The sequence below is a fragment of the Hemicordylus capensis genome, chromosome 1 (assembly GCF_027244095.1).
Source record: "Hemicordylus capensis ecotype Gifberg chromosome 1, rHemCap1.1.pri, whole genome shotgun sequence".
In the NCBI taxonomy this organism is placed as follows: domain Eukaryota; kingdom Metazoa; phylum Chordata; class Lepidosauria; order Squamata; family Cordylidae; genus Hemicordylus; species Hemicordylus capensis.
This window is the reverse complement of record NC_069657.1, coordinates 199,305,467-199,317,517: the sequence shown is the minus strand read 5'-3', so window position 1 is coordinate 199,317,517 and position 12,051 is coordinate 199,305,467. Positions and strand designations below refer to the sequence as shown.

The following is a 12,051-nucleotide window of genomic DNA, read 5'->3' as shown; positions in this document are numbered from 1 at the left end:
CACTGAATGGGAGGTGGGAACTATCCTCAGTCTATCTTCCTGCCAGAGGCAGGGTTTTGTTTGAGCTCTTGACGGCTTTGCTGGGAGGGAGGGAGGGAGGGAGGGAGGGAGGGAGTATAAGATCCAGAGTGGGGGGAGGGGGAGCCTTGAAGGTAATATCTTTTATTCCAGTCAGCAAGAGCAATTCTGGCACCTGGTTATTGAGAGAGGAGGCTGAAGTCTAGGATCTACCTGTGAGGCTGAAGTCCAGAATAGAATTCTTTATTTACGACCCAAGGTCAGCATAACATGACATAAACAAAACATCTCATAATATAGGAAAATACAACTGGAAGAAGGAAATATGGAAATATGTGCATAAGTATCCACGGAGTCTAGGATCTATCACAGCTGCTTTACTATGCCTCAGGTCTTTCCTGTGTCACCCCCACAGGGCATTTTAAACTAATGTATGTCCAAATGGATACCCAGTCCTACCTAGTGGACACCCAGTAAACATGATCTAGACATATAACGGTCATGTAATGAAATGGAAAAAAATAACTTGGGACATTGTGAATATGAAATTATATGTAAACATACCAGTTTTGGTAACTTTTAAAATGAAGTTACGGGTCTTATTTTCAAGCCTAACTACTAAGTATATCAGCAGCTATAACTAAATATATGCAAACGAAGTGTTAATACTGTTTATGGTATAACTAGAATGGCAGAATGATGTACTGCACAGTCACATATAAGATTCTTATAAACCATCTGCTTTTCTGAAAACTTCCAAACCAGGAGTGAAGCTGCCATTGGGTAGCCTGTGTCCAATGAACACAGGCTGCCCAATGGAGCCAGGGCTGGTCACACACCAGGGCTGGAGCCAGAGCTTCTGAGGGCAGCTCCCACTCCTGTCAGCTAGCCACTCACACAGTGGCACCTTTTTGAACAGTAAGTCCTTTTGGGTGGAAGTCCAGAGCCTGCCCCCACCTCGTCCTTCAGGTGTAGTGGCAGTGCCCTGGCAGTGCCATCAGGAATCCCCTCCTCTCCCCCACAATCTTCCAGCCAGTTGGAGGAGCTGGTGTGCTGGCCCTTTAAGCAAGCTCTAGACTGGAGCGCGCTCAGCCATCTTTGGCTCTTTCCACCAGAGTTTGTCAGGAAGCCAAGCAGTTTGAGACAAGGATGTGCAAATTCTTTTTCTTTTTCTTCCTCCTTCCACTTCTCCGTATTCCTCCCTCCCTCCCTCTCTTTTTTATCTCTTCCCCTTCTTTTCCTCCCTCTCCTCCTCCTTATAGGAACACAGGAACATCGGAAGCTGCTTTATACTGAGTCAGACTCTTGGTCCATCTAGCTCAGTATTGTCTACACAGACCGGCAGTGGCTTCTTCAAGGTTGCAGGCAGGAGTCTCTCTCAGCCCTATCTGGGAAATATCAGGGAAGGAACATGGAACCTTCTGCATGCAAGCATGCAGATGATCTTTCCAGAGCGGCCCCATCCCCAAAGGCAGGGGTTCTCAACCTTGGGTCTCCAGATGCTGTTGGACTGTAGTGGCTAGAGTGCTGGACTAGGACCGGGGAGACCCAAGTTCCAATCCCCATTCAGCTATGATACTAGCTGGGTGACTCTGGGCCAGTCATTTCTCTCAGCCTAACCTACTTCACAGGGTTGTTGTGAGGAGAAACCTAAGTATGTAGTATACCGCTCTAGGCTCCTTGGAGGAAGAGCGGGATATAAAATGTAAAAATAAATAAATAATCCTCAGCCCCTGAGACTAAGAATGGTGGGAGTTGTAGTCCAACAACATCTGGAGACCCAAGTTTGCGAACCCCTGCCCTAAAGGGAATATCTTAGTGCTCGCAAATGTTTCCCATTCTAATGCAAACTAGGGTGGACCCTGCTTAGGGGGGATTCATGCTTGCTACCACAGGACCAGCTCTCCTCTCTTTCAAGACCAGCTCTCCTCTACTCCTTTCACTTCACTTGTCTGTCTTCTGTCTTTCTTTCTTTCTTTCTCTCTCTCTCCCTCCTTCTCACCCCCTTTTTTCACTTAATTTGTCTGTGTGTCCATGTATGGACACTTTGCAGGGAAGTTGTGCTAGAATAATTTAGGAGTTCTACAAATGACATAGTTGCTTTAAGAAAATCTGTATACTGGGGCCCACATAAGGCCATTAGGGTACGGACTCTGACATAACCTAACTGCAGCACTGCACCCACATGCTTGACTGTCCACCTGCCTCCCTCCCTCCCCAGCACCGGTAAAGAGCTGGTGGGACCAGGGCTGGGGGCACTACCACACTCACCCTCATTGGTGCTGGCAAAGCCAACAAGGGCTAATGACCTCACCATCTGGAGTGTGTCACTGGGCAGTGATGGCATTAGCCTTTGTTAGCTTTACTAGTTCCAACAAGGGCAAGTGGATAGATGGCAAGCTGGCTCTTTATTGGTGGCAGGGAGGCATGCATGCATGCATGTAGGTGGCTAGTGGGCAATGGTGAGAGCTGCCAAAAAAAGCCTGCAATCCAGGGGCATATCTAGGATGAGGCAGGCAGGGCACGTGCCCTGGGCGCCACTTGAAGGGGGGCGACATTTTTTAAATTTATTTTTTTAAAAAAATAAAGGCCAGCGAAAACAAAATGGCCACTGTGCATGCTCAAATGGCCTCTGTGAGGCCCTAGGCCATGCCAGGCCTCACAGAGGCCATTTGAGCATGCACAGTGGCCATTTTGTTTTCAGCGGCCATTTTAAAATATATATATATTTTTTAAAATGGTCACCGCATATGGCTAGCAGGGGGAGGGGGGACCTTTGCAGCCCCCCCCCATGGCCTTTAGGAAGCCCCCCCAAAGGGGCTACAGGTTTAAAAAAATTAATATAATATAAGTCACTGTACACATATTCAGTTTGACACTATGTACAGAGAATCAGGGCTTGTGAATACTGAGCTGAAGCTTATGAGCTAGGATTGTATTCATTTGCTCTTACTTTGCTTCTTGTGATAAGTGAGTTAAATGTGATGTCTTAATAATATGGCTATTAATGGTGAGTTTGACTTTGAATCAGTGTGAAATCCTTAGTATTAAGGCCCACTGGGAGTTTCTTGCTCTCTTTCTCTCATTTCTAAAATACTAGAATATATTCCAAGCAGTGACACAATTTACTCTGCATATCCTTTAATTATTTTCAGAGTATCTGGGAAAAGTCAAATTCTCCATTTATTTTTAAACCATATGTAATAGTGATGCTACAATGCATAGTAGAGAATTAGACAGGCACTTTTGTTTAGTTTTCCAAGTACATCTCCACATAGTATTTGGGTATTTAATGAGCCCCAGCATACTGAAATTTGTAGTTTTCCAGCATTTTTTGGTCTGGCTACATCCACTGCTAAATAGTTTTTGAAATATTAAAAGATTAACGAGCTTGACTTGTATTTTTCAGCTGATATTATGGTAAAGTTATCTGAAAGATGGGTGTCAGATATTTGGACAGGGGGTGCTTGCCCTAGGTGCTATTTTTCCTAGATACGCCTCTGCTGTAATCCCCTGAGTCTCCTCTAAAAATGTTGATGGTGCCTATGGCACCAAAAAGGGATATATATTGCTACACTACTGTTCTCAACTAAATAGATTTTTTAATATTTTGAGCTCCTGGGTTTTCTATATCTTCACTCTTTTTCTTTGTTAATGTTCTGCTACAGCTGCACGTGTTATAGGAGAAAAAAAGAAAACAGAGCTGCACCAGATCGCAGGGGAAACAGTGTACACCCAGTTAATTTTTTTTTTTAACATGCCCTAGCGGGACAGAACAAACTAGGTGCTTTTTTCCTCTTGTCTGTTCATGGGGAGCTCTGTAGCCAAAGCAAGGCTTTTGTCCTCAGCAGAAAGCAAGGCCTTCACTTCTTATGCTCCTCTGGGGACTGAGCAGCTGTACATTCATGGTTCGCTTGACCCAGGTGGCATTCCTTCCAGTTTGGAGGGACGTTTTATGTGATGAGTCAATCCATGTCAGACACACCCCAGCATTCTGTTGCTACTCTTTCTTGCTGGTTGAAGGGAGTACATTATCCTGGCAAACCTCTCAAATTTACAAACCCAAATTTGCAGGCTCCTTCATACAGTATTATAGCTCATTCAGCCAGGGTGCAGCTACTTCTGCATCCTTGTCATAGAGATTTATTTATTTATTTAACGTATTTCTATACTGCCCAAAACTTACATCTCTGGGCGGTCCCCTTGACAAAATATGTAGGGTTGCCACTTGGGCTCAGTTCAATCAATCAATCAATCTTTATAGGCTCTGTTCATATTTTTAACAGATGTTAAACAACTTATATCTATTCTTCAGCTGAATCAGCTTTTGGCTATAGGTTCTTTCAGTCAGTCCTCAAGCCCTAGAACTTGGTAATTAGTGAGCTCTTTGGTCATGGGAGCTTTCCCTCCATGGGAAGTACTGTTTTCTTATATCTTATATTCTCTGCACCTTTTAAACTGGTGACTCTCATATATTTAGCAAGGGGAGAGCAACTTTGCCTCTCCAACCCCAGCATAACATCTCTCCAGTGGTTGTTGTTGTTGTCTACCTTATGTTTGTTTTTAAATTGCAAGCCCTTTGGGAACAGGGAATCATATTGTTGATTTATTATTTATTTTTCTATGTAAACCAATTTGAGAATTTTGTTGAGAAGTAAAGCTGTAGTCAAAGAAATAAAAAACAAGTAAATGAAATAATTACCAGGATGAGAATCTTGCATGTGTGTGCTTTTCTCTAAGGTGGAGAGGATGGGGTAATACACGGAGGAATATTTGGATATTAATTTGGATGTAATTAATTCTGGCATGCACTTAATCTGCACTGATATTTTTGTGTTTACTAAATATATTGTGACATATATTAAAAGTTATAATTTATAGTTATATTTAAGATTTTCAGATACTCTTGTATTGTGAAATATTTTTGTATTGTTGATAATTTTGAAAATAAACAATAATTACATTTTTAAAAGAAAAGATGAAAAATAAAAAAGCAAACATAGCTTTTAACTTAATGCAGGTTCTAAATGGCATTAAATAGGCCTATCTGGGTTACTTGGTTACAGTAGATCCATACTATGCTGACTCCCGGTTCTGTAAGGTCCTTGGACAAGATGGCTCAATCATGTACCTCCCTTAGATAATGAAACCTCTTTCCATAGTACATCCTTTCTGCCTGCCTCGCACTCCCAACTGCTTGCGCTTCTTTCTGTAAAACAGACTAAGCAGGTGAGTGCAGACTAAGCAGACTGCTGCTCACTGTCACCAGTTGCTTGGTTGTCCACCCTTTCCTGCCCAAGAGGAGAACATAGGAACATAGGAAGCTGCCATATACTGAGTCAGACCATAGATCCACCTAGCTCAATATTGTCTTCCCAGACTGGCAGTGGCTTTTCCAAGGTTTCAGGCAGGAATCTCTCTCAGTCCTATCTTGGAGATGCCAGGGAGGGAACTTGGCACCTTCTGCTCTTCCCAGAGCGGCTCCATCCCCTGAGGAGAACATCTAACAGTGCTCACACATGTAATCTCCCATTCATTCAACCATGATGGACCCTGCTTACTAAGTGGACAAGTCATGCTTGCTACCTCAAGACCAGCTCTCCCCCCAGAAGGGGCGGAGAAGAAGGTGAGCAGGTGGTGGTGATATCAGCAAGGGCAAGGAGGAGTCAGAATGACAGTAGGTAGACTTGCTGCTCGTGTGCGGGAGTGGCAAATGGTCAACAGAGCAAATGCCAGCTCTGAACCTATAGCAGCAAGTATTAACTAGTGAGATTATAATCCAAGTCCCCCGCTCTGTCTCCATGGCAGAGAGATGGAACATGCAGGTTGGCGAGGATAGCTTTTTCTAACTTGAACTGAAGGCAACAAAACTTCCTCTGCTATAGTTTTTTAGGAAATCTTCACAGGGAATTAGTTCAGGGCACAGAATGATCTAGTGAGGTATGAACAGTAGGCCAGAGACAATACATATCTGGGATAATTTGGCCATATCTGAGATATCATCAAGCCAACAAACAGGGTAATACACCACAGATGAATTGTTAACAGATGAGAACATTGGCAAACAGTAGCCTGGCCCCTTAGAAATGGAGCCAGTTTGCCCTATGCCAAAGCAAATAAAAGGATTATATATAATTTAATACAGTATGTATCCCCAGTACTAGCTGACAACATTGTGAGGTTTGTTGAGGTGAAATTTAAATCAGGGGCTTTCATCGCTCTCATTTTTAGACACTGTATTCCACCACCATCCATATTTTCTGATCCATCCTTCACAGTGTTGAGCATTAGCAATGTTAAGTAAATACATAGACCAAGATTATGATGATGGGTTTATTATTGAGCAGCACAGTCAATGAGGAATGAACTTGCACAAACTCTGCTGAATACATGAGGGTTATGCAAAAGCGGGGCTTGTGCAGGAAATGGCCCCTGGAGATGGTGGCTCATTTGGGAAGTCTTTCCTCTTCACTTTCTGAGAGTTCCTCTCTTAGCTTGCTAATTTATTTATTTTTTTACTAATGACTGTAAAATAAAAATCCCTTTATTGTGCATGTGGCAAATGTTTGATTATTATATATACACACACATACACACACACACCCCTCATTACAGAAAACTGGCACAACACATTTCCTTCCCCACTCGATTGGATTTTGTTTAATGCACACTTAATCAATTATCTATGCTTTTTGCTTAATGTGAACATTAAGATGAGGCGGTTCCACAGAATGAGTAAATAGACCATTGAAGATTGCTTCCTTGTTTTAAGCTCCTGATTGGAACACATGAAGTTCCCTGTCCAGTCTTATCAGTGGGGTAGATCCTTCTCTGTGTCCTGTTGCCATCAGAGATGCAGCTGGCTGGGATGTGTGAAAGGACATTCTATGTGGCAGTTCCCAGGATTCCCTGCCCTGAGAGCTCTACTTGGCTCCCTCGCGAATGGCATTTAAGTGTCAAGGCTGTTGTTTTAACAGGCCTTTGGACTAGCTGGCTGATGATGTATCATCCTGAAGGAGGAAAATTGAACTGTTTTCTTGCCTTGACATTGTACTGTTGTATCTGCTGTGACCTTTTAATATATAACAAGTTTTTTTTTTACAAGCTGTGGTGGTTTATAGAGAAGCATTCACCATTGTGATTCACCAGCTGAAATCTGAATGATCTATATAGAGCTGTTTGGCATGATTCTGCTATGTTTAAGCCAGCTGTATGCTTGTTACTCTTAAGGATCAACATCACTGTGACTCTTTGCACAAAATATGACAATGGAAAAGTTGCTTTGCATTGCTGCATTATTAAATGTTTTGTTTGCAACAGCATATAAGGTGTACATCTTCTGAGTGTTTGCTTCTGTCTATGCCATCCAACCACTGTATAACTCCCTAAAATAAATCTGTGTTCTTATATGTTTTGTCATAAATGGGGCATGGTTTTGGTGTATTTAATAGTTGTGTACAAGGAAGAATTTCAAAAGGTGTAGCTTCTTTTATCACAGTGCATCAGTGGTAGCAGAAGACAATCTTGCCAACCCTCTCCCTTCTGGGCAACTCTTAAAGGCACAGGAGTCCTTATGTAGATGTAAATCTACACAATGCAGATGCCACGTCTTCTTGGTGTCATGGAGTCCAAGGGCACTTCTAGTTAGTGAAGGTCCACACTTCTGCCCTGCATTGTGGGGATTGCAAGAAGTGCCCAAAGAAAAACAGATCTCTTTTCCCTGGAACACCCTGTGCTGGCAGCACTGATTGCACCAATTCTTCAGCTGTCACTCTCAGTCAGGCGGATGGATGAAGGATTGCTGTGGGCTAAAGCCCTAGTGTGGCTTAGCTGTGGGCTAAAGCCCTAATCTATCTATGTGGTCGCTAAGAGTCGACACCGACTTGATGGCACTTAATCAATCAGTCAGTCAATCAATCAAAGCCCTAGTGCATGTGGATGGATGGGGACTTCATGAACACAACCCCCATATAAGTGCAATGAGATATAACAATGGAAGTGCTTTTGTCTGATCAGTGACTAATAATATTGGTCATAGGTTAAGGCTGTTTTTGCCTTCATCCTCTAGGGACAGCATTTCTCAACCAGTATGCTGCGGGTCACTGGCTGGTGTGCTGCACTGACTCATTGCGAGTCAGCTCCAGAAATGGAGGGTTTAAACTTCCCGTTTTTGGAGCTGACTTAAGAAGGAGTTAGCACAGCACACTGCTAACTGCTCATTGTTATGGTGCCATGGGGGTCCCCGATTCTGTGCTATTTGTGTCTGGAAGTGGTGCATGCTGCTGGGGTAGAGGAGGAAGGAAAGAAAAGTTGTGCAGTGGCTTTGCCTCTGCTACAAAAAATGTGTCTGTGTTGGGGGGCAGTGTGCCCCAATTTTTATTTTTATTTTTAGTGTATGTTTGCCTCGGGATGGAAAAGATTGGGAAACAAAAATACTTTTGACTGTGACCCAAAGACCTGCATGCCATGTCCATCCACCTTGGATTGCAGACAACGTAACATTCCAATCTTTAAGTAGGATGTTTCAGAGATGCAAAAATTCAGCTCGCTCTTTAAAAAAAATTAACTTTCAATTCAGTCAAAAGTGACTTCCAACTCAGACTGCCGAGTCAATGGGAAGAGAACTTCCAGCTTACATATCCAGTATGTTACAAAGATTTCCTTGAATTGCAGACTTAATAAGCTCAGCACAAGGCAGCTTTCATACAAAGCTTGAAGAGTTAGTCCTTGGTCTTTAGCTACAAATAAAGAATGCTTGTACTTGTGCTCTTCTGTCCCACATTGTGGCAGTTCTGGCAATAGTTCCACCAAGTGTAATTGTTGGCACTTAAGCACAACTGTACCCCGATGACCTCTTCCTACAGAAAGTGAACAGGGTGTAGAGATACGGAACTGCATCAGATCTTTGTACTGATTTTCTGCAACAGAGAATCCTCTATTATGGGGACTCTTCTTTCACAGAAAAGCAACAGAGCACAGAAATTTTAAAAAGTATATTTTTAGTTTGTCTAAAAGATAGTTAAGTACTGGAGGACAAATGATGTCTTTCAAGGCCAAGCAGAATTTTGGCTTTCTGTCCATAGTTGTTTTATTATTAGGTTCTAATTTGTGCACAGGAGTCAAAGCTGGGAACTAAAGCCAACAACCAACCATTCTATGTTCCTCATCCAGACTATAGACAGACTATACTAGCCTCAGTCGCTTGAGGATATTTACTTAGTGCAAAGTCATCTTACTAAAGGCAAAAAATATTCTTCTCTTGTACTGAGGCAGATTTGGAAATCAAACCCGAAACTTCAGGCTCTACTATGACGGAAAACACTTTGTTGGAGAGAAACGTTTTGAGTCCATCCACGACCTGGTGACAGATGGATTGATCACCCTTTATATTGAAACCAAGGCAGCGGAATACATTGCCAAGATGACCATAAATCCAATTTATGAACACATAGGATATACAACTTTAAACCGAGAGCCAACGAACAAGAAACAGACAGTGCCTGTGAAAGATACGGTTGATTGCAAAGAGTCAGGAGACAGTGAAATAGTAGAAAAAAGGGTAAGTTACTCGGTTAAAATTTTATTCTCCAACTGTTTCATTGTTTTAACTCATCTGTGAATAACAAGGAATTGCTGTACTGACTAGTGAGTATAAAATAGATAATATTGTATATTGTATATTTTAAGAAATTTTAATATGGGGGCATAAAACTGAGAAGTTATGCCCTCCTATTTCATCCAGTGTTTTAGGAAAAGGAAAAATGACTGGCCAAGCTTTGAAATGCATATTAAATATTCCTGCATTTTTCAGTATTACTCCAAGGCTGCAATCTTACACACAATTACTGGGAAGTAAGCACCATTGCACATAGTGGAATTTCACCTGTACAGGATTACATTGCAATGTGGACCAGTTCAAATGAACAGCGGCTGCTACATGCAATGAAGTTGGGGTTTAAATTGGGTTTTGTGACGTGTGTACAGGGTGATTCTGATGAACACCCCTCACAATTAAAGGATGTGCTGAGATTGCATCAGCATGTCCTTTAGTGACATCAGGACAGGTGTGTTCTTGCTGTGGCCTCAACATTATTGCATGTAGCAGCCGCTGTTCATTTGAACTGGCCCTATTAGATGCTCAAACTCTGTGTTACTCATTTGTTGTTTTTAAGTTTTTTACCCCGCTTTTCCTCTCTGAAAGGCTCAAAGTGGCTAGTAAAAATTAGGAATGAAGGCTACTGTACGTACTGCAGTACAGTAAGAGTTAGTCAAAATCTAACGTTTACACTGGATATGTTGAGCAGTGTAACACGGGCAATGCCAGTTCACCTGTGCTGCTGTGGGCTTGCAGTAGATCCATCCATGCTGCTGTGCGATCACAATGGCACCCTGGAGGTCTTGCACTTTTGCTGATGGTCAAGTGATGCGTTTCTAATCTAACTAGCACTTCCAGAGTGCAAGCATGTTACTCGAAAGATTTGTACTCTGCACAAAAGTGCAATACAGCTGGGGCTTTACTGTGAGCCTACAGCGACACAAGTGGATCAACTGTGAGCCCACAGCGGCATGAGTGGATTGGCACTGCCCATGTTGCATTGCTCAGCATGTCACCCACTAATTTATAATTTTATTCTTCAAATGTTTGTGCTAACTTATAAACTTAACAAGAGGATGTGGTGGGGTGCAAGACTTATGGGGAATATTTGGCATTGCTCACAGCACATGGAGCATATTCATGGTTTTTGAGATCATAGCAATCAAAACATTTACATATGTAATGGTGCTTGTCAGGTTAAAATCAAGTGCTGTGTGTGTTGTGTTTTAAATAATTAAAGTCAGGAAATATTTTCTTAGTCTTTTCTAGGCTTTGCTGTTTCATTCACAGTTTAGGAATTTGCTGGAAGCATACTAAATTAGGTTTTATATCACAAGTGGCTGGGTACCAAACATCCTCTACCAGAAAGTAATATGTGCATATATATGTTTCTCAATCTCTCTCTCTCTCTCTCTCTCTCTCTCTCTCTCTCTCTCTCTCTCTCTCTCTCTCTCTCTCTCTCTCTCAGTACTTAATATATTTCCTCAAGAACATCATGTTTTCTGGGACCCTGGAACAATGCTTCATGTCCACTTTTGGTTTCAAGTGCCCTTCCCTTGTATTGCAATGTTTGTAATAAACCAAACATGAAGTGCTATTTATTATTATTCTGAGATCCTAGACTCTAAAATGAAATGAAGAAATACAATTAGCAATATACAAGATGATGTTCCTTGTAATTCTGTTGTTGCTCTCATTTTTTTTAAAAAAACAACTTTTCTAAAGAATCCCCAACAATGACCCTAGTTTCCAAGCACGAAAGCCTATTTAAATTTTGTTTTCTTTCTTGCAGTCGTAGTTTGTTCTTTTCTTTTGTCCTTGCTAGATCAACATAGGCACTCATCTGTCAATTCCTGCACTTTAATTAAGAAGACATGCAGGGAAAGAATGCCATCACAGCTGATTCCAATTAACCCCTCAGGTCCTTATTCTTCTATTCTACTAATCATGGTTAGAGGGTATGTAACTATGTATATACAGAATGCTCATTTGACTCGCAGGCATCAAATGTCAATGAGAAGATGTTAAGGTTGCCATCTACAAAGTGAACATTTGTATGCAAGCATTTGAATGTTAATAGCTTTCAAAATAGCAGAATGTTAATAGCAGTAAATAGCATGTACTAAGGAGTTAGTGCTTTTATGCACAGTACTCATACTTGGATAACTGACTGCTATGTGAACTTGCACATTCAAGCCTTTATATTATGGATTATCCTCTTCACTGCACAAAGTCAGGGCCTCTTCTGTGTAGGAATTTAGGGAAATTTCTGTCCACTGGCCCCATTTGTGCCTCACATGTGTACTTTGAAATTGTAGTCTTCTTTCTGAATCTCATTTTTGCAGGGTCTTGTGAGTTCTTGGGCCACTCCATCCTTAATGCAAGGTCTTGGGCTTCTTTCAGTGGTCTCACAAGGACATCTTTATCCCTGCCCCTTT

At 41.9% G+C, this 12,051-nt stretch overlaps 1 protein-coding gene across 6 annotated transcripts in view; it reads left to right on the top strand.

Moving 5' to 3' along the window:
- Positions 1 to 12,051, top strand: part of CHN1 (chimerin 1) — a 159,680-nt gene that overhangs the window by 79,271 nt on the left and 68,358 nt on the right. For 5 of the 6 annotated variants that reach the window (XM_053267170.1, XM_053267178.1, XM_053267188.1 and 2 more), the window contains one exon: positions 9,292 to 9,577. In XM_053267170.1, coding sequence (XP_053123145.1) covers positions 9,292 to 9,577 — 286 coding nt within the window. Of the gene's footprint in view, positions 1 to 136; positions 278 to 9,291; positions 9,578 to 12,051 lie in introns of those variants that run through there. The other variant, XM_053267207.1, reaches the window with a different exon arrangement.